The 22,215-nt window shown below is 39.5% G+C and overlaps 1 protein-coding gene across 2 annotated transcripts; it reads left to right on the forward strand.

Moving 5' to 3' along the window:
- Positions 1-211: 211 nt before the first annotated feature.
- On the forward strand, positions 212-20,248 carry LMNB1 (lamin B1). 2 transcript variants are annotated; one of them, XM_065655809.1, is made up of 11 exons: positions 212-724; positions 6,345-6,501; positions 7,354-7,479; positions 8,663-8,833; positions 10,229-10,354; positions 12,641-12,861; positions 13,793-14,018; positions 16,358-16,462; positions 17,436-17,555; positions 18,284-18,397; positions 19,692-20,248. In XM_065655809.1, the coding sequence occupies exons 1-11, from the start codon at positions 372-374 to the stop codon at positions 19,731-19,733; spliced, it is 1,761 nt and encodes a 586-aa protein (XP_065511881.1). In that variant the 5' UTR covers positions 212-371; the 3' UTR covers positions 19,734-20,248. The 2 variants fall into 2 exon arrangements, with proteins under 2 accessions (XP_065511881.1, XP_065511880.1); XM_065655808.1 differs by lacking the exons at positions 16,358-16,462; positions 17,436-17,555; positions 18,284-18,397; positions 19,692-20,248 and adding an exon at positions 14,255-14,344 and having other exon boundaries at positions 305-724.
- The last annotated feature ends 1,967 nt before the right edge of the window (positions 20,249-22,215 follow it).

Consider the following 22,215-nt stretch of genomic DNA (forward strand, 5'->3'; position numbering starts at 1 on the left):
GAGCGGTGGCGGGTTTTGAATTTAGTCTCCGGCCGGCGGCGGAGCGCCGAGCCCGGCCCGCCTCGGATCGCGATTGGCTGGCGGCCGGTCACGTGGACGACAGCGGCGGCCGTTGGGGGCGCGGGCCGGCGGGGCTGGGCGGGCGCCGGCCATTTTAGATCGCGGCGCGGAGCCCGGCGGTGTGTCGGAGGCGGTGTTGGTCTTGCACGGGAGGCGGTGGCGGCCGGCGCGCTCTCCGCCCGTGGCCTGGATCCCGCCCCGCCTGTGTCGGCTTGGTTCTCCTGATACTGCCGCGGCGGCTCCCGCCCGGTCTTCCACATTCCCGCTCCGCTTCCTCCGTGGGTTGTGCTCGTCTCTCCCGCCACTCCGCCATGGCAGCCGCCACGCCGCTGGGGCCACGGAGCCGGGGCTCCGCGGCCGTTACGCCGCAAAGCCCTACCCGCCTCTCCCGGCTGCAGGAGAAGGAGGAGCTGCGGCAGCTGAACGACCGCCTGGCCGTTTACATCGACAAGGTGCGGAGCCTGGAGCTGGAGAACAGCTCCCTGCAGCTGCAGGTCACCGAGCGGGAGGAGGTGCGTGGCCGCGAGGTCACCAGCCTGAAGGCGATCTACGAGGCGGAGCTGGCCGACGCCCGCCGGACGCTGGACGACACGGCGCGGGAGCGGGCCAAGCTGCAGATCGAGCTGGGCAAGATCACCGCCAAGCACGAGAAGCTGTTGGGCAGGTGAGCGGGCACACGGAGGCGGGGGAGCTGGTGCCAGCGGCCGGCCTGAGCGCTGCCCACCGTGGTGGCCGTTCCCGCCCGCCGCGAGGGCGAGGAGAGGCCGGCGGCGGCCGCCTGGGCATTGAATGAATGAATGAGCCAGAGGCAGCTCTGCCCCGCCGCGCTGCGCTCCGCCCCGGCGGGAAGCGGCGGCCCGGCCCCCGCGGCGGGCCCGGCCCCGGCCGTCGGAGCACCGCCCTGCGCCGCCGTGGCGGCTGGCCCCGGGCTGGAAGAGAGCTTTTAATTAACGAGTCTAGTTGTTCTTGTGGTTACTTCTTGGTGCCATGTGAAGGTCTTCCATCAAAGATTATTGACAGTGACAGGGAAAGCAAGGTGTAGCTGCAGATAGGCACCAAAATGACTTAACTTGAAAGTCAAATCAGGAATTTCCATCTCTTAGTGACTTTATGGAGGAAGATACACTCTTCTGAGAAGCTAAAAGAAGAGTGTATGTGGAGGATTGGGCTCAAGATGCAATCTATAGTAGATTGTTTTCTGTGGCTGTAATTGAGACACTTAATAGTGTGAATTTGGAGGTTCTTCATAATCTCATTTACATTTTCGTGTGATGTGATACTTAGCAAAAACCCGATGATTTGGGGGCAGGGAGACAGGGAATTGCTCTTGTGCTGCAGCCGTGACCTCTTACGAAAAGTCAAGTATTTCTGCTTCATAGTCTGTCAATACCTGTCTCAAATAGATCATCTTTGCACATAACAGAATACAGGTTGTAGTTCAGGACAAGAACTCCTGAATAGTTTAGTAAAACAAACACATAATGCAATTTAAGGCTACTAGACTCTACATAAACTTACGTGTGGCTATTTGTTATTGTTTGGTGGCAGACCTTAATATGGCATTCAGTTTTTTTAAGTCACCTTCAAGTATTTTTAAGATGGATATCTTGGGGATATGTAAGCTTATCTGTAATTCTATTCACAAAGTCTTAAAAGAACCAAAGGTTTTATTTTGCCTGGTTTGGAGCACACTCCCTGATAGCTTCTCAAAGCTGTTAAGTTATTAAAACCTGACAAAAACACTCTTAAAACACTTTGTGTAAGCGTTCGTGGGAGTAGTGGTAGTTGTAAAGAGCTCAGTTTGCAAGGTGTGATGGGAATGTTTGTTCTCTCAAAAGAATTTTCTTTGCCGTTTCTTTGCCAGAAAGCTGGAGTGCAGTGTGATGCGCTGGCTTTAGTTTAAATGTGGGTAGAGTAACTGTAGTAGTCTGGATCTGGCTAATAGAGCCACTTGAAAAAAGCTGGGCATTTCCTGGCATGTTTAGTGCTGTTACATTCTTGCAGAGTAAACTTCTTCTTGCCCTTCTTCGCAAAATACTCATCCTGCTCATTGGAGTGAGATTCATCTCATCTACCCTTGGTTATGAAAGGTTGCTTGTGGATGCACAGTTTAGCCAATGTAGCAGTGTGCTGCTGCAGAAGCAAACGGTGCCATACGTTCCCATTGCTGTCCTACATATCGTTTTGACTGTTGTCTTGGTTGTTCAGCTAGCTAACTTAATCATTAAAATGGCAGAAAGAAGTTTACTTCTGCTGGTCTAGTTTTCCATCAACAGAGAAGTAGCAGAACTTGCATATAAGAGGTGACTGAGAGCAAGAGAGAGGTGGGGTGAGTTTGGACTGTGTTATTTGGTAAGCTGAAAACCTTGCTTGGCTTAGGTATACTGGTAGCTACATCATAAGAGTCAGAACAGTGGTGGCTAGGTATTTGGTTCCCATTAGAGTCAATAGAGATAAATGGTAGGAGGAATTGCTCTCCAGGTGCCCTGGGTCTGTGGAGGGAGCATAGATGATTCACTGCTTAGTTGGCTGAAGTTGTGCAAAGTGATTCATGGTCTAGCTTGCCTTCTTGTGCTATTTGAATATTTTTGCAGGTGTTATTGTTCCCCCAGACACAGATGCAACTCTGCTTTCTCTAGTTAGTACAACTTTCTTCTGAAGTGCTTTATCCATTTACTTTATTCCAGTCATTACTTTTTTTCAGTCCCTTGCCTAATTAGTGCATCAAACTCAAACTTCTAGTTACTTTCCAGGTACTGTAGGACTTTTCTTTATGAAAATGAATTTTAAGGCCCAGTCACCTATTTGTGGGATTGTCTGATTTTTCTGATTTCAGTCTCATATATATGGTGTGATTTTGTGAATTTAAGTGCCAGAAGCTTATTCTGTTCACATTTTTAATCTCTTACAAAAAACATGCATTGGTTTCTATAGTTACTGCAGCTGTCAGGGTTATTTGTACTCCTGAGAGTGGCAGTGTGGAAAGCATAATGCTGTCAGGCTGCTTGAGTGATTGGAGTGTCGTGGGGAAAACAGATTGTAGTATTTTGTTGTGGTGTGTGCTGAGCCATTTTGAAAGTATACATGGCTGCAAATCTGTTAGTTGGAGCTGTGCTGGTAATGCTAGGTAGGAGTGAGACCAAGTTCTTGGTAGTGTCTATGCAAGTTAAATGTGGGTTAAATTTCTGAAGTACAAGTTCTCCCTGAAGTACAACAAAAAGGAATGGGAACTGTCTTTTTTGGGGAGGCAGATCATAGTTCTACACTATTATAAAATAAGTTACAATTCAATAGTTAAGAAGATCCACACACTTTGGATTCAAAAGAGAGAAAAACAAGCTGCTGCTTTGAAGAAGATGCAAGTCAGCAATTATTTATTCTTATTTTTCTTTCATAACTTGAACTACTTGGAGTAAAGTTCTAGCTCATTTCTGAACACCACAACAGGAAGGTGTTTGAGGTTCTTTTTTTTAATTTGTTTTTGACATTTTGTGAAGGAAAAAGCTGACTATTGAGAGGCTGAAGTTTTTCCTGGTAATAATTACTACGTGTAAGGGTGAAGTATATGTTGTATACATTTGGTGTTTGTTCTTATAGTTCATAGAGGCTCTTCTCATCTTGTTTCATTTCTTTCCCATATTCCTTTAGGGCTGGGATGACACAGCTGAGTTGCTGAGATTTCATCTGGCTGTCAGTGTTTGAAGTGTTGAGCTCCAGTTTCTGTTTCCTTTCTGAGAATGTGTTCAGATGACCTGTCTTGTAGTTAGACAACTCATAACACAACTAATAGTGCTGAAATTTTTTCCCCCCTTTCTGTGACTTCAGTTGCATTAAATTATATGATGGTTTCACAGCCAATCTTGTTGCAGACAAGCAAGGAGGTTACTATGGGCTGATGTAACGGGTAATGCCTAATGTAGTGGTACAGATAGGGTATTGGCTTTTAATTGTATTGTTGTTGCTTGTCCATGTTACAATTTTTTTTTTCTCTGCTACCCCAATTGTAAGAGCTGTCTTCTCAGCTGCCTACCAGCTTGTAATTGGTAGAAATATTTGCACTGATTTTTTTTTTTAAAGTAACATTAAGGTGTGTGTGGAGTCTTCATATTCCAGAGTCCAGTATAGTTCAGGTTGGGGTGGAGAGTGACACACTATGGCCCTGAGTATGTGTAACTACCTAGTTTCAGGATCCAACTTGAATAGGCTTGGTTTCAGCATGAAGTCTTCTGAGAGAGCCTGTGTGACACAGTTTCTCCGTGTTTTGAATAAAGCTTTCTCCAGCAGTGATCAAACAACAAAGGCCTGATGTGGGCCCTCATTCTTCCTCATACGTGATGGAGAGATTTTTATTACAGATGTACCATAGCAAGACACCTTTCTTTCTCTCTTTTTCTTCCTCTGCTGTACAGCTTTCTTGTGTGCTGAAGTTCCAGCATGCCTGAGTGGGAGGGGAAGGATAGGACAGAGGCCTCCAGTGAATAATGCAGAGAGCTGAATGTAGGAGCCCATGTGCCAAAATCTAAATTCTATGCTTTTGTCTGAGTTGTGGACCCAACTGCTCTGAACCGTTGGGTCTAAGAAGTGGTGTATAAAAGGCTGTGGAGGAACTGGATAGTCTTGAGCACCAGAAATGGACAAAATAGTTGAGTATAGAAGAGTTTGTGTGTGGCAGGCTCTTGCAGACTGCTGCTTGGGTGAATGTGCTGTTACTCAAGAGGAGCGGGATTAGCGTGGGTCCCGTCTGTGGTTTAGAGCATGCCATCTTGTGGCTGTAGTGCTGAAACATCCAGACATCAGTTTTATTTCTACAGATGTGTGCACGAGGGCTTGAAAACAAACAGCTCTCTTGAGCACAATGTCAATTGCATATGCTTGCGTGTGAATTTGGAAAAAGCATCTTTTAAATTTGAGAGTCTCTCCTTTTAAAATTTTGTGCTGATTTTATATTAGTCTCACTTTGCTGAGAAGCATTGCCATTGTTTCTTATAAGCAGTACTGTGATTAAAATATTAGTGAATGTATTAATCCTTTAAGGCTTTTAAATCTTGTTCTTAAAGAGTCTTTATCCAATTTTCAGTCTTCTCAGTTTGTTGTGAACTTTTTTCATTCACTTCTGCAAAGAGAAGCGTGAAAACTGAAGAATGTGTTGAATCTGTCCATTCCTGTAAAATAAATATAGTTTGGTTCTAAACATCTAGAACTTCTATATGCTACTGCCCTTACTAGAGAAATGTGGGTATCCCAGAGAGAAAAATAATCAACTTCAAGGTGGAAGAACTTTTGTTAAACATTTAAACGCAGCAGCTTGGGCCATCTGAAGGTCGACAGTCATTTTGATCCTGAGTATGGTTTTCCTTTCCCCTATTTTTGGTAGTAGCCCGTTGTAGGATGATTTATGAATAATTAATTTAGGCTGAAGAGCGTGGGTTTGTGTTTATATAGCATTACTTTACTTTTCTCATTTGACTTCTTAGTTTGCATATGCTGTTTTAGGGAATAAACACCTAGAAACTGTTTGACTGCTTGTGTAGACATGGAAACAAATTTAAGTGGTAACTTGAAAAGCTTGTGTGTTTGTTTTCATAAAGAAAAGGAACTCTGTACCTCTGCATGAGTGCCGTTTCGGTGATGGCACAGACTATTGTATAGACAGGACTTGGGTGTCTTCCCTCAGATCTGTGGAACTTTGCTATTATGTATGAGTAGAAAGTGAACTGCTTTGCACCTCCAATGCTACAGCTTCTGCTTCTGGAGGACCAGCTTACAGACAGTGAACATGAATTTTCATTGAGAAGTTGGTCTGTTGGTTAGGAATGGGCTATATGCAGTCCAGACAATGGATCAGCACAAATTTCTGTGTTGATAAAAGGCAATGAAGATAATTTACTTGTTTCCACCTTATGGAAAGAACCCTCTGATGGGAGAACTTATTTCTTCCTATTAAGATTCTGGTGAAGGTAGGACATTTTTACAGCGTTGCCTAAAAAGAAAAGATGTGCCTCTATAAACACACAGTTTGCTCTTTCCATGTGTTCCTCTCAGACTTGTCTGACGCTCTGTTTCCCATATATTAATGTTTCTACAGCCCAAGCAGAATATTAAGATATTGTTATATTAGGTGAAAAAGCAGATATAAGGGGTTGATTTAAAGTAAATTAAGGCAGACAAAATGTTTTTGTTGGGTGTCTCTCAAGTTTAAGATTCAGATTGCACTTTGTTTTATTAGTCAGCAGTCTTCTTTGGGGCATTTCTAGACTTTCTTACCACTTTCTGATTTATTCCAGCTATGCAAAAAAGGAATCTGATCTTAATGGAGCCCAAGTTAAGCTTCGTGAGTTTGAAGCAGCCCTTAATTCTAAAGATGCTGCACTGGCCACAGCCCTTGGTGATAAGAAAAGTTTGGAGGGAAAAATAGAGGATTTGAAAGATCAAATTGCACAGGTGAGAAGAAGAAATATTTAACCATCAAGCTTCTGTCAGCAAATGAGATGTTTTTTTATATAATACATCTACAGTAAGAGCTGTCATTCTGGTAAAATGCAACTTTGTAGCCAGAAAAATGGATGCAAACCTATCACCTAGTCACAACTAAAACTGTGGTTCACTGTCAGCATTGGCAGTAGTACTGAGTAGGTGTTTGTGTCCAGTACTGTTCAGTTTATTAAGAACATGAATGGTGAAATAGAGTGCTTTTAAAATTGCAGACTCTGAGATTGCAAGAGATGGTACTTATGTTGAAGAAAGCAGGTCAAGGGTCAAAATAAACTTGACAAATTGTAGAGCTGTTTTGGGGGAGAGGCTGACTTCAGAAATACAGATAACAAATAACTGACAAGTAACAGTTTGCCATTCTCTCTGCCCTCCTTTTGCGTTGTGCCTGTGGTTCTTCAACTTCTGGGCATCTGATAGAAAAAAGAGGGGGGGAAAAGATAGTGTTGCTTTTGTCAACCCTTTGAAACACAGGATTCGTGATCTTAAGCAACACCACTTAAAGAGAATGAGTTAAGGAGACCAGGAAACTGGTATTTTCCATGTAGAAAGACTGAAATTTTGTAAGGAAAACACATAAATAGCATTTTAATGCTAGTTATCAATGTGGAATATCTACAACTTAGTATGTGCAAGCGATTGCAAAAGGGGGAGAGAAAGTCAATAGTGGTGTAAATATTGGATTTGATTGTTAAGTTCAACCATAACATGTAGTTACCTGTACTTCTAGGTAGCTGAGGTTGTTGTGTTATATAAATTCTGCTCTGTAATCATTGGTGTTGATTCTTTTACGTTTTCTTAAAGCTTGAAGTTTCTTTAGCCGCTGCCAAGGAACAGCTTGCAAATGAAACTTTACTGAAGGTGGATCTAGAAAACCGTTGCCAGAGTCTCACTGAGGACTTGGAATTCCGAAAAAATATGTACGAGGAGGTAAATGTCTTAATCTCAAGAATTCACATTTTTAAAGGGAAGAAGACAACTGGGGGTCACCCTAGAATACTAAAATTTAGGTTGGGAGGGATCTCAGAAAGCCATCTGGTCTAAACTCCAACTCAGAGCAGGGTTTACCTCTGTTCTAGCTGGAAGTTTTCCAACTCTTTTTTTTCCTTTTTCTAGGAAACATCATGTTACCTTAGAGCTGTTGTGATAAGAGCTTCATATCATGTTCTTTCGTGTTAAATTCTGTACATGGTACTGCAGTGTGCACGTCTCTTCATAGAATCATAGAATGGTTTGGGTTGGAAGGGACCTTAACAATCATCTAGTTCCAACTGCCCTGCCATGGGCAGGGACACCTTCCACTAGGCCAGGCTGCTCAAAGCCTGGCCTTGAACACTTCCAGGGATGGGGCATCATATTTTCATAGTAATAAGAGAGCAGGTTAATAGTTTCTCACATAAGCCATTTATGACTAAGTGGAGAGGGACACTCAAATAGATGCTATGGACTTGTACTGTTCTTTCATTTCAGAATTTTCTAATAGGATGCTTTTGAATAATGTAAACAGAAGTTGATGAATATTTGTTTACAGCTTTTTCTTGCCACCCTCCCTTTCACTTTCCAGAAGGAACCTTGGAGCAGTAACAAGTGTACCTGACCATACTGTTGTTGTTCCATGTGCATATTTCCTTGCTAGTTGTATTTTCAGCTCTGTTCATGTTGTTGGAATCCTTTTTTCCAGTCACCATGGGCAAGCATACAAATACATGAGGAAAATGCTGGTTAGTCAAAGTGACTGCTTAATTTCACAGTACTTTCATTTTGTGCAAGCATAGAAGATACCTAAAAAAACCAGGAGAAGCATTTCTAAAATCTAATCATATTGAGATGTATTTGTTAAAAATGCAGACAGCTCTCAGCAGTACATGCAACTTTACATGCTGATGGTATCCTAGCTCTTGTTTCAATGACTGGCTATTGCAAATTAAGGTACTATGCAGATCAGACTGGGGGAATGGCCCTGTGTTTCTACTGAAAGTTTTGGTGTCAAACTAATCTAACACTAATCCACAAGGCTAGCTAAAATCTGCTTCACTTTCCACTCGGCAGATAGCCTTCTGAAACTTTTGTCTTGTATTTACTGAATGTTATTTTATTTTCTGTTTTTTCTTAGGAAATCAATGAAACAAGAAGAAAACATGAAACTCGCTTAGTTGAGGTTGATTCTGGGCGTCAAATTGAATATGAACATAAACTGGTTCAAGCCCTTTGTGAAATAAGACAGCAACATGATGCACAAGTGAAGCTGTATAAAGCAGAGCTTGAAATGACTTACCATGCCAAAGTGAGAACATCTTTTCCTACAGTTGTCTGATATACTTTATTTTTGTTTTATTTAGTGGAAAGAGAACCTAATTAGTCACATTCCAGTGGATTTTATTGTGGAGCTTGGTTTAATTTGCATTTTCAGGTCTCATGTTGGGAGCAGGTTTAATCAGGAAGGACAATAATATAAAAGTAGGAAGCACTGTGTGAAGGTGAACCGTGGAGGTAAAAGTGATTAGTACTGGAATTACTCTAATTCAAGAATTATTATGCATTAACTATAACATAGTCTCGATAAGGTGTCTTATATTTTGTATAAAACTTATTCCATAATAGGGCTTGCTGAGAAGACAGCATCTGAGTCTTCTGACCCTGTACGAAATGTGAAAGTTTTACCACACCCAATGATTTCTGACTTCTGCTTTTCTAGAGAGGAATCATACTCAAGCTGAAATCAGTTATACTTCATGATTTCCTTCCTCTACTATGATTCAGTATTTCTGTCAGGAGGGATCCTTATGTCTCAACTGAACCTGGTTTCTGTGGCTATATTTGTTGCAGTTAGTATTTTTGAAAACAAGAAGGGATGTTACAGCAGAAGATTGATACAAACTGAATTTATTAGCATAGTTTTCAGTCTTTACTGTCTTGACAGCATGTAGTTGCTTATCTTAAGGGCTTCAATCTGACTTGGAAAAACAAGAAAAATCTTTAGCTAGATTTTAAGTATTTTTTTAATCTAAAAATCCGTTCTTAATTGAAGCTTTCTTGTTCCCTCTCTTCAGGTATACTGTTACTGTATTTTTGGACTCTTAAAGAAGTTTGTTTAGATTCCATTTCATCTACAAGTTCAATAATAAGTCTGTGGTCTTGCTCAGGTGAATGTGGTGGTGTTCAGCAGGAATGATGCAGCCAGTTGAAAAAAAAATTATTTGAGCTTGAATTTGTGATATTATACAATGAAGCACTAGTGTCTCATGTCACTGGTACTGTAATCTGAAGGCACATTACAAATTTGTTCATGTTGGCTTAAAATTAACATAAATTTGCTTGGTTTTAGAGAATTGCTAATTTCAGTTTATCTTCCTCAAAACCAGTGTTACAGTAATGAAATACTTAAAGCTAAAAATTGGCCCGCATGAGAACTGAAATTAGCTATCCAACTTCAGTAATGTCTGCAAGGGAAGCTTAAGTTTTTCATCCTAAGATAAATATTCAGAGGATTGTGATTTAGGTGGGGCAATCCAGTGTGGTAATTGAGCCACCATATTTAACCCCTAAAGAAAGATGTTTCATTGTGTTAGAGCTGCAGAGAGGAACTTTGTGGCATAGTGTCGTGTGTGGGTTTTAGTGACTCGTTTTTCTTTTAATAAAAGTTACTTTGAAACTCATGTCTTAACTTCATCTACTGCAGCTTGAGAATGCTAGATTGGCCTCTGAGATGAACAATTCTGCAGCCAACTCAGTAAGAGAAGAACTGAATGAAAGTCGCATACGAATTGAAAGTCTGTCTTCCCATGTCTCCAGCCTTCAGAAAGAGGTAACAAGCTGTTTGTGACTCTTCAGTCTTGCTAATTACAGTTTTTCATTTTTATAGTGAAGGACTTTCTTTCCCTTAACTTGTATGTTCAGCATCATGTCTCGAATTTGTCTTCTGTTTTACTGTTCTGTACTCTTTCAAATTTCTTAATGTTTCCTTTCAACAAAGTTGAGGGGTTTTGTGCAGTATCGTGCTGGAGTGAGCATTTGAAAGGTGGTACTGTTAACTGGCTTTTACAGGAACTTTTGTGGACAGATGGGACAATTTTAGACAAGAGCTCTACACTAAAGGTCTCTGTAGTGATTGGACAGCTTAGCATAGGATTCCACAAAGCAACACTCAAAGCCAGAGCTGGAATATGCAGTCTCTCTCTGGTATCTCTCTTCATCCTAGATCCAGTTTGCATCTAGAACTCTAAAAAAAATATGGAGTGAGTTTACCAGAGATTAGGGTGAGATAAAAGACTGAGAAAATACATTAAGTAACTTTATTTGAGGATTTGTAGAACAGAATCTTGAGCACGATCTAATTATACTTAGATCACAGAGCACATAGATTACACTCAAAAGTATGACACAACCTATGACAAGCCATATGTTCAGTACTAGCTTATTTGATGGGAGTAATGTCATGTGCACTGTCGTGGAAAATCTAGAGTAAAAATGAAAAACGTTAGGAGTTGTTTCTGAAGTGGGCTTTTGTAACTTGCTACTCAGTTGAAAAAATCCAACAAAACATTTAAATATATATTAGTAATATTTGGGTTTGATCCTTTCTGTGATACATTTTCAAGTGTCTTCCTCTTGTACAGTAGGATCTTGTAGGACTTTAAAATTATGTGTATTTGAAGTGAAGAATATAAATTAAGGGGATGTTATTTCATAATTTTCCAAATAACTTGGTAGATACTAGCATAAGTCTTCCCAATTTTCATGTTATATAGGCAAGTTAGTCTCTGGAAAAGATCAGGCAATGTAATGTAATGAAACTGCCTGAGGTTACACAAGAACTGGATTGAGAGTTTTGCCTACTTAAATCTTATTTCTGCTTTTAGATTACTATGTCCCTTTCGGTGGTTCAGTCAACAAATGCTTCTGAAGTTTTTTTCCTTTTTAACTTCAGTTAATTAAGTGTTCTGGTGCTTACTTGGGAGTGACAACTAGGTTCAGAGAACTTGCTTCTGAATTTGCAGAGGTGTTGGTGGTTAACTTCAGAACTATCAAAATCAATTTCTGCCAGTTTGACTGTAATTGTCCACTAAAAAACACATTTTGCTACCATGGAGTGATATTTTTTGGTAGTGCTAGTGATGTCTCAACCAGTAGAGTTTTGTTTTTTCTGTTTGCTAGCACTAACTTTAGCTTTACTTTCCTGGAAAAAGACAACTTTCGTATCACTGACGCTGGTCTGTTTTGAGTTACCAACAGTGAGCTCTGTAGTAGTTTCCACAGGGATCTTGATCTGACACTTGACTCCTTTTATTAAATTCCTTATCTGACTCTTCAACACTGATAAACAGTTGCACTGGTTCCCTGTGTCAGCCTTTTAGACTGCCTGTTCTAAGTGTCTCCGGACTTTCTAAGTAGAGTGCAAACTTTAACTAGAAAGACGATTGTGGATCATTGGTTCCTCTGTCTGTCCTCTAATTAAAAAAAAAAAAATCTCGAGACTATGAAAGAGAAGAAAGTATGGCTTTTCTTGATAAGCATTCCATTCTGTATGTACAATAGTAAGTTCTACTGGCTTGGTGTGATTTTTAAAGTATGTGACAAACTAGTATTTTCAGCAAGCCTCGAAGGCTTTGGCAACAGGCAGACAGTTTTTCACTGACAACAACCCCTGTTCTTTTAGAGGAACTTCCTCCCAGAATTCAGAATTGGCACCAGTAACTGAAGCAGAAAGTAGACATCTGAAAGCTGAAGAGCAATTACTTGCCACAGGATCTGAAATACCCTTTGCTGTGCTTTGATTCTGTTTCCTCTCCAGTGTGTCTTAAACTGAACTTAAGAGTCAATGTTCTGTGTAAATTCAGGTGTAGTAACCTATCTGCAGATCTCAGGAAAATGGAGCAGGGCTTTCAAAGTATATAAGTTTCATTGGAACTTAAGGTGTTACCTTTGTAGGAGATGAGGTGGAGAACAGGAAGTTGTATATGGGCAACTTTGAATTCAGAAAGAGGGGAGGATGCTTAACCTAAGGTGTTGAATTCTGTGTCATCTGAATAGCAGTCCATGGAGACTTGGGTGAAGTTTTCTTTACACCACTAATGTTTTCAATGCCTTCTAGTCTAGAGCATGGCAAGAGAGAGTGCAAGAGCTTGAGGACAAATTGGCCATGGAACAGGAAAACAGTCACAAAATTCTGTTTGAGAAAGAAAAGGAGTTGGCTGAGATAAGAAATCAGATGCAGGAGCAGCTGAGTGACTACCAACAACTTCTGGATGTTAAACTGGCACTTGATATGGAAATCAATGCATACCGGAAATTGCTGGAGGGTGAAGAAGAGAGGTATGAACAAATGTAGCAACAAATGCTGGTATCTGTGTGCTTCCCTTACTTGTCCCATTCTCTGTTTAAAAAGGCAATTCTTAGTGGGAAGGCATTCAGTAGGTGCTTTACTGCAGTTTCCAAGGCACTGTTTGTTTTTAGCCCCACCTGTCTGGCACACTTCTAAGTCTCCATGAGACCCAGCTGCTTGAGTATCAGACCAATAACTCAAGGGAAGATTCCACACTGAGAATGTAATGAATTGTCATTTGTAGGTCTATCTGGTACCATGGTTCTTTTTCAGACTTAACAATTAAACATCCCTGTAGTTATCCAAATTTCCTTAAGTATAGAATAATTTTAATAAAGTAGTAGATGTTATGATTGCCCAGTGTATCAGCTAGCCACACTTTCCACATCTGACCCCAGAGTTCAGCAATACTGAGAATTTTTGGCTGATAAGTCACAGCTGTCATTTAAAGCAGTTTGATACTTCATTGTTTTCTGAATGGCATCCTACTGGTCCAGGCTGTTTCCTCTCAAGTGTGGGGATGAAACAGCAAATGTTCTTATGCCATTGGGTTTTTGCATAAATTTCCTACAATGGCTTAAGTCCTGCTAAGAGGTTTTTCTTTACTTGTTTTATATACCAAGGAATGCAGTCTTTAACAAATGCATACAGATGCCTTTATGGTCTTAATGTAGTAGTCCAGCAGTATTCTGTGTTCCAAAAGCATTAGTCAACTCTTTGACAACATCTTATTAAATTCTTCAAAAAGTACCTAAGACCTTGCTTTTCCACATAACGTATTTTGTTTGCTACATTCATTTACCTTTTTGCTATGTATTTCTATGGGAATAAGAGGAAAGAGGAAGAAAGTTTATTAAAAAAGATGGAAAAAGTAAAACCAAAGTGTGATGTATGCATATTTCTTTTTTTTCTTCAACATAGGTTGAAACTTTCTCCAAGCCCATCTTCTCGAGTGACAGTTTCACGGGCTTTATCGAGCCGCAGTGTGCGTACAACCAGAGGGAAGAGGAAGAGGATTGATGTGGAGGAATCTGAAGCCAGCAGTAGTGTTAGCATTTCCCACTCAGCTTCTGCTACTGGAAATGTCTCTATTGAGGAGATAGATGTTGATGGAAAATTCATCCGCTTGAAGAACACCTCCGAACAGGTTTGAAAATGCACATGTATTGTGACTTTACAGTGGGCTGATCAGAGATAGGGGGCATCCTCTGAACCCTTTCAGCCCCAGACTTCATGTTGACCCTGGAGCTAAAGCATACTGTACAAGAGATGGCACTAAGAAACTAGTGTGCCGCAAAATAAGCTTTCATACAGTATTCTGGATTTATGATGACTTCTTCCAAATGATTTTTAATGCTTTTCATATCAATTTTTTATTGCTAGGTTGCCCACCCACCAAAGTGTTACATCACTCTTCAGAGTTCTGCCTTGCAAGTGATCTACCTGTAAAGCTCTACAGATAACGTCACTGATAGGAAATAGTGCAAGCAGACATTAGGCTACTTTACGAACCTTTTAAGAACTTTCTCTGTGCTGAAAAGCCCCAAAAGAAATGAATACTGATGCAAAATAAATGTCTAAATGTAATTAATTGCCTGTGTCCCTTGTACTTGCATATAGCTTCTCTAAATCATAGTTTTCCTTCTTCCTTGGCTGCATCCACAGTCTTCAGGAGCCCTTGGTTCCCATGCGAAAGCCACCTTTATGATGACTACCCAAACTATTTCATTCTGTGAATGAGCTGGAATTTTTCTGGGGGGAACACATTTATCTGTTCATCAAAGGGTACTTAATTGAGTAATTATAATTTTCCTTATATTGCCCTCAGAATTATGCTGTTACATTCAGTACATTTCTCCCCTGTCTTCCTCTCTTCCTCCTTGCCCCCCTGCCAGCCTCTGACAATGTTACTTGTAATTTCTGATTAAGAAAAAAAAGTCCTATGCTATATACAGTTCTAGGAGTCATTGCAGGAGGGGTTGGAGACTGGGGACTATACTTTCTTAAATCTTTTATCTGAAAGAAGAGAGAATTGAGCATTGTCTCGTTAGGACACCAGAAGGACAAGACCTGATTTCTTGCAGCTTTGATTTCAGGGGAAGTCTAAGTAATCCTTGCCTACTGTTGTGCTGTCTGTGCCTCAGCTGTGTGTAGAACCACGTTAGCTGTGGTGTTTTCAGTGACACATAAGCTTTGTCTAATGTAATCAGATCCTTTCCCTTCACTCAAAGGCAGCTCATCTTGATCTTTTAGATGACAAAGACTGGTCTGGTTGCAAGTGCCTCAAACCCCTCTAATCAGTGAAGAGATGGACAGATTTCTCCAGATGGTGATACACATGTATCTTAATTACCTGACATGGGTGTTGGCTGAGAGTGCTGACTTTATTTACTGAATGGAAGAAACCTTGACAACTGCCTTGGTCTAGACAGCTAAGTGTTTAGATAGCCCAGTTCAGACAAATGAAAGACCACTTCTAATGAGTCGGGACCTTCCAGTTTTTTCCTTTTTGAGTTTTTCAAGGTTATGGGATTTCTTGCCCCCTGCCACTTTGTGTACTACATGGGTTTCCTCTCTTTCATTTAATTTAATCACACATTCATTATTCCATGGATAAACCATCACTTCTGTTAGCAGTAGCCGTAGATGGTTCATGGTTACAGCACTTTGACAGGCGTCTAAATTTGCACAGCTGTCTGTGATGCAGTTTAATAAGCTGTACCTGGAATTTCAACATGTCTTTTGACAGTTTATAGATAATAGATAAAATGCTCTTTTAAGTATGGTATGTTTTGTTGCAATGACCAACTGAATGTCAGAATCCATTAAGATAAGATTTTTCATTTAAAATGATCTTAACTGTCTGTATTCAAACTCCAGTGGCAACTGTTTAATGCTTGGAAACTGTCTGATGGGAGAATTTAAAAAAGATCTACTCTTGTTTTGAAAGAGTCATTCTGTAGTGATGACTTGTGTATGTTTTTCTATTAAATTTGCTAGTGCTTTTCAAGTAGTTGGCAGGCAAAAAATAATTGAAAGGAAAAAAATGACGTAGATCTTGCAAAGGAATATGTAGTGGGAGGTCTACATATGTAGAAACACATTAAGAAAACTGAGGAATATTTGTTTCCTAAGAAGCCTGCTTGTCATTCTGTGCTTAAAAAATGTATTATATATTTGTAAGGGGATTTTAAGTATTTTTCTGGGCCAAGCTGTAACAAAACAGATGCAAATTATAAACATTAGCCAATATATCATCAGAACTCAAAAGCAGGATATATTTAGCTTAACTTGAAATAAGAGGTAAGAAAAACTTAACTAAAAATTCTAATTGCGTGCTGAAGTCATAATAAATGTTTTTACTGAAGATTTTATGTGCCTCATGGCCTCATTTGTAAAACATGTTTCACATGTAACAGATAATGACTGCTGATGGTTTGTTTTTTGTTGGTGGTTTTTTGTTTTTTGGTTTTTTTTGGTTATTAGGATCAACCTATGGGAGGCTGGGAGATGATCCGAAAAATAGGAGACACTTCTGCTGGTTACAGATATACCTCAAGATTTATACTAAAGGCAGGCCAAACTGTTACAGTAAGTTGTCAAGACTCAGCTGTTAGGTTGAAATGGGCTCTAGGCCAGCTTAAGACACAAGGTTTTCAGTTTTGTCCTGTCTGTGTACATGTTCAGAAAATAATCACCTATATTTGTATTGGGCATTAGTTTTATCAATTGCCGTGAAGAAATTGGACATAGACATATTTTTCAGAAACTTATTTTCTCTGTGGAGCAATAGTTTTGATCATAAACAGATGCATTTATGTATTCAAAAGTCTCTGCATTAAAGAAAACATAGGGTTGTTTTGTTTGAAGAAACTTTGGAAGTAGGTAGGCAGACAGACCTGTATTTTCTTAATTGGAGGAGATCCATCAGTGTCCTGGGTCATTGTGGGGAGCAACGAGAGGAGGTGGTCTGAGTCAGGTGACCATGAATTGACCAGTTGGAGTATTCCATCCCATTCATGACTTCCTGGATTTAAAAGGTGGACCCAAAGGACTTTCCTCCTCTTCTGCTGGGTCTCCTGCTGGATTGCTTCATCTCTGCGTTTTTCGGCTGTCCCTGCAAGCTGAGGCCTCGTGGCTGTCCTTGCAAGCTGAGGCCTCATAGCAGACTGAACCTAGTTCCGGTTGGCTGCAGGGTCCGGCTGGACTAGCTGCTGGGAATTGCAAGACTGGTTCTATAATATTTGTTCTGCGTTATTTTTCTCTGTTTGTTTAGTAGTGTTAGTAAAATGTTTTCAAATTTTTCCAGCTTTATTCTCTCTGTTCTTCTTTTCCTTTCCTCTTAAAATCGCCTGTCCTTAGTGAAAAAAGGGGAGGATGGTGGGGGCGGAAAATGGGAGGCGGGGAAGAGGGTTAAGGAAAATACATCTGCCATGGTTTTTGATTGTCTCCCCGCGATCAAACCACAACAATCAGTGTCACTTAAATTGAGTACGTTACCTCAATAAATAACATAGAAATGTAAGAATAGCAAATAATGCTTGCATGTGACTTCTCTTAACAGATCTGGGCTGCAAATGCTGGAGTAAGTGCTAGCCCTCCCACTGACCTCATCTGGAAGAACCAGAATTCTTGGGGCACTGGTGAAGATGTGAAAGTTGTGCTGAAAAATTCTCAGGGAGAGGTGAAGTACCTTAGATATGTTTAAACTTCTTTGCTGCCATCCCCATAGAGGTGCAGGTAGAACCATTGTTAGGACTGTACACATGAATGCACATGGGTTTAATAAAGTTTTCTCCTTTAGTTTTCAACAAGCACACTGTACTCATGTTTGTCTTAACTGCAATGTAGGAATACAATCTACTGGAATGTGTGAATTTTTTCCCCTATAGTGAGTATAAGTAGTAGAAGAATGACACTGCCCTCACACCTTGAACTGGGTGGTGCCTTAGAATATGCTTTGAGAATTAGTAAACTCTTCAGTGATTTGTCTCTTAAATCAGTTTTCCTTAAAACGGTGTGTTCATGGAGGTGGGGAGGGAGTGGAGGTGGATAATGTTACAGTGAGACTCACTTTAAGCAGTGAGGCATTAATTCTGGTAAGGTGGAAGTTACAACTTCGGGTGGGAGAGTCACCAAGACATCTTGCAATTGGAATAAAATATTTAAATATATAAGCAAAGCACATTTTGGAAGAACTTGATGACTGACTTGTTAGAAAGATTCTTTTTAATCATTAAGAGATTTAAGTCTAGGGTGTTATGAATGCTGTTTACGCACAGCAGTACATGAAAAGTATACAGACAAAATTGTACAAGTAGCTTTCCCAACAGCTGGAACTCCCATTTCTCAAAGTCTAAGCAGATTAGCACCAGATCTTTAGAGGAGTCAAGTCTTAAAACTCTGTTGCAGGAGGTTGCTCAGAGAAGCACTGTCTTTAAAACAACTGTACATGAAGGGGAAGAGGAGGAATTTGAGCAAGAAGCAGCTGAAGATGTGGAGGAAGAAGACCATGACCACCAACAGGTATCTTATTTAGGTTAACAAGGTTATTTAGGTCAGAAAAAAGCCAATATATAAGTAACGAATTTTTGAAAAAATTTATCTGTTTGTGGGAGTTCTTTTGTTTAATCAGTAATTTAATAAAAGCATGAAGCTCTTATTAAAACCAGTGTAAAAAAACATCACAGATTCCCTTAAAGGACAGAAGTAGATTTTTCTTAAAACAAGGTTTTAAGGCTTAAAGATTTGGGTGTGTTTTGTTTGGTTTGGTGTTTTTGCTTTTGTTTGGTTTGGTTTTAACTCTAGTCCTGGTAAGATCTCCAGGATAATTGTTTATGGTAAAGTTTGGCTTAAGAAGGTACACTAAATTTACCTAACGTTTTGAGAACTTAAATATCTCATTTTCTCTGATAGTGTCTTCAAATCTCTCATTTCCTATATCAGAGAAAATGACTCTTGCATGCTGAGGAAATGCAACTCTGAAGACATTGGGAAGGTGTGAACTTTGAGTGACAATATTAAAAGTTTTGAATTATAAGGGAAAATACTGAGCTATAACACTCAATTTGTTCACGTTATGAGTTTTATCATTTACTGTTTTGACCAGTTCTTCTAAAAAAATAAGGAAAAGTAACAAACATAAGTTCCTATATTGCAACATTCAAGTTTTCTACTTTAGACTTTGCTGTGTTTCAGTTAGTATATATCTTAAAGTCAGTTAAAGATAATATAGAACAGTAAGTGTGCATATATAAACAGAAAATGGAGAGAGTTAGCTGGGTTGGAAATCAGTTTTTTGGCAACCATAGTTCTTGGCCTATAACTGAATTGTAACTTTGTGGTGTTTAATATGGAGTTGGGTTTTTATTAGAGTTATGCAAAAGTATTGAAGTGCATCTAGTTCTCCTTGTGGTTTCTGGGATTGTGTAGTTCAGCTAAAAAGTGTGTCTTAGCTTTACTTACAAAATGTTAGAGAAACTAGATTTCTTTAGATAAAAACTCTCAAAGTAGTTGTATATGTTCCCTGCAGTATTCACCACCTGTCTAAACTCAGTGATGCTTTTTGACTTAAGATTCAAATACAATAATTATTATAGTTGTTTTTCTGGTACCTGTCCTCCATTGCCTCTCATAGGAAAGGATATCTAGCCCTCTTTTACTTAGAGGGGATAAGAGGTTGTACAGTTTTGCATACTGACTCTTGCCTATACCATGCCAGGCTAATAATTTCATATATTAAAGATGTACAGTATACTGAGTTGCTAAACCTTTTACAGCTGTGGTTTTTTCCAAAGATGACTCTTTCTATTCATAACAGGCAGGCCCACAGGCATCTAACAGAAGCTGTGTGATCATGTGAACTTCCAGTCAGCCAGGTTCCTCAAATCCTTGCCTACAGAACAGAGAGACCCTTCTCAGAAGCACAACGTATTTTTGTATTTTCTGTATGTGAATTTTTAAGCTGCGAGTCTGATGGCCTTAATTTCCTTAGCCACTGAAAAGGAAGTTTTGTAAAAGAAGTATCTGTAACTTTCTTGCAGGATGTGAATTGTTGACTCTGAACAACTCTTCTTTTATTGAAACTTTGCTGGAATAGAAATATTCCACTGTTTTGGGGATCGAATTTTCTTAGGTTACACCACTCTAGACTAGCCAGTTGCTGCTGACCTCTTTGTATTTAGGTGCTGTTGGGGAAGGGAAGGCATTTTCGATACTATGAACTTTTTTATACTGGAGACTTTTTCCTACAGTGCAGTCAAGACTATAAAACATTTTTATAGAAAAAACCCAACAGTTTTGTTAAAAAAACCCCACAACTTAAAAACCCAACAAAACCAAATGAGAATAAAGAAAAAAACCACACACAAACAAAGAATGTAGCCCAGCTGATCTCAGAGGATGAAGGATGCAGTAAAACTCCTTGATACTCTTCCTTTATTTAGTTTTCTTGTTCTGGATGAGGATTCATGTTAAATGTGTTAGTTGTGTTGTTAAGATAGTGTAACCATCTTAAACTTTCTTATTTTTTTTAACAAATAGACTGTTTTAATATGGATTGTCTTGCTTGTTTACACTTTGTAGGAACAAAACCAAGTCTTTTAGGTGTCTAGTCTACATTTATATGGAAAAAAATTGTAACTTTGTCAATGTGGAAAGTTTTTCTGTCCTTTTGGCAGTAATCTGTCTGAAAAAGCTTTGAATAAAATGTCTCTGTTTTAAGACGTCATCAAATAAAGATTTTTGGGATTTGTTTCTTCCTGGAACTGAGCTAAAAGTTCAATGAGTGGTGAATACTTGAAACTGATAGGCTTTGAAGCTGGCAAAATGTCCAAGTAAATGGAATGGTGGCAAAGATTTCTTCTAAATAATGGGTAGTGTAACTTCACATTTGGAAAATTAATTATTTAGAGCTTTATTCAAACTCTCTTGCATAACTGGTTTTCTGCATTATCTTTAATATGTTAATTCGCACTGGACTGACTCTTAATACATCATAGAAATAGTAGGCTGAGCAATTTAAGCATGGGACAGTAACAAATAGAAATGTAGAAATACTGTAAATAGTTATCTTCATCTTAGTCTGGAAACAGTTTTAAATGCATGCCCAGAACTTTGGAAGTTGATTCGAGCTTTTTCTCTGGCTTTAGTCTTATTCATAATTTAAGATTTGTTAACATTTCTTTCATCTTGCATAAGTTCCATTTTTCTGGTGAAATACACGGTGGTATTTCAACCATGTGCCAGCAGAAGATGGGGTGGGGGGGAGGTGGGAGGTGGCCAAGGGTTATGCAGATGAATGAGGATTAGGCAGACTGCTTCTTTTGACAGTAATGCTGACTTAAGCAACTGTATTAAACCACAATGTAATACTTAATTTCCTGTTTATTTGAAAGTTTACATAGCATAAATATTTTCATGTCTTTTAAGCATCACTCTATAATCCTATAATGTTATGAATACTCCTCAACTTGATCTACATGAATAACAGCTATTTGTTGTAGTGCCAGTATCTGCAGGCATACACCATATAAATGAACGTGTGTTGTATGAAGCGGTTAATTCCATTCCTCGTTTGTTGTTTTCAAAATTAATAAGATGGGCTAGCAATGTATTCCAGTAAAGACTTGATTAGGCCAGTTAGATAGGACTGTTAATCTCTCCAGTCAGTAGTAAAGAAAAATACTGTGCATGTAGGCACTGGGTACCTGATTCTTAAGTCATTGTAGGAATCTGCCACTATAATCATGCATTCTTGGTTGAAGCTTTGTAGAGCCTGCTTTTGTCACCAGGATGATGAAGAGTGCTTCTTACCTGTGTGTAGCTAGGAGCTGCTACTTGAAACTAATTTTCTCTATAAAGAGAAATTTTTACATTAGTCTTGCAAATATTCTGGTAAATCAGTGTGATGGATAACAATAGCAGAAATGCTGATTTTTAGAAAAAATATTTTGCTGTTGTAAGTATTTCTGTAAACTAGCATAAAGAGTGTGGCGAAACACAAATGACCTTTTTGGGGAGCATGTGTGCACACATATATTAATTTTAACTTTTAGAATGAAACATCCTACCACCAGATGGAGATCTTACTATTCCAGTATTAACTATAAGTTCCATAATAACTTCTGAAAGTTTCTGCTTTATTAAACAGAATAGCTGTCCCCCATCTTCCCACGCTGACATCCAGAGGTACGTTTTGATGACTGCAAGGTAGGGTGGACATTTCATTTCTGTACTAAAAAACACCAGTCTCAAGGCTGTGGAGGGGTAGGCATTGTGCTGCTGTATGCAGCAAATGCACACTTTTATTGCAGTGCTGACTTTTTTTCTCCTATCATACAATG

This window comes from Caloenas nicobarica, chromosome Z, assembly GCF_036013445.1.
Source record: "Caloenas nicobarica isolate bCalNic1 chromosome Z, bCalNic1.hap1, whole genome shotgun sequence".
NCBI classification, from domain to species: domain Eukaryota; kingdom Metazoa; phylum Chordata; class Aves; order Columbiformes; family Columbidae; genus Caloenas; species Caloenas nicobarica.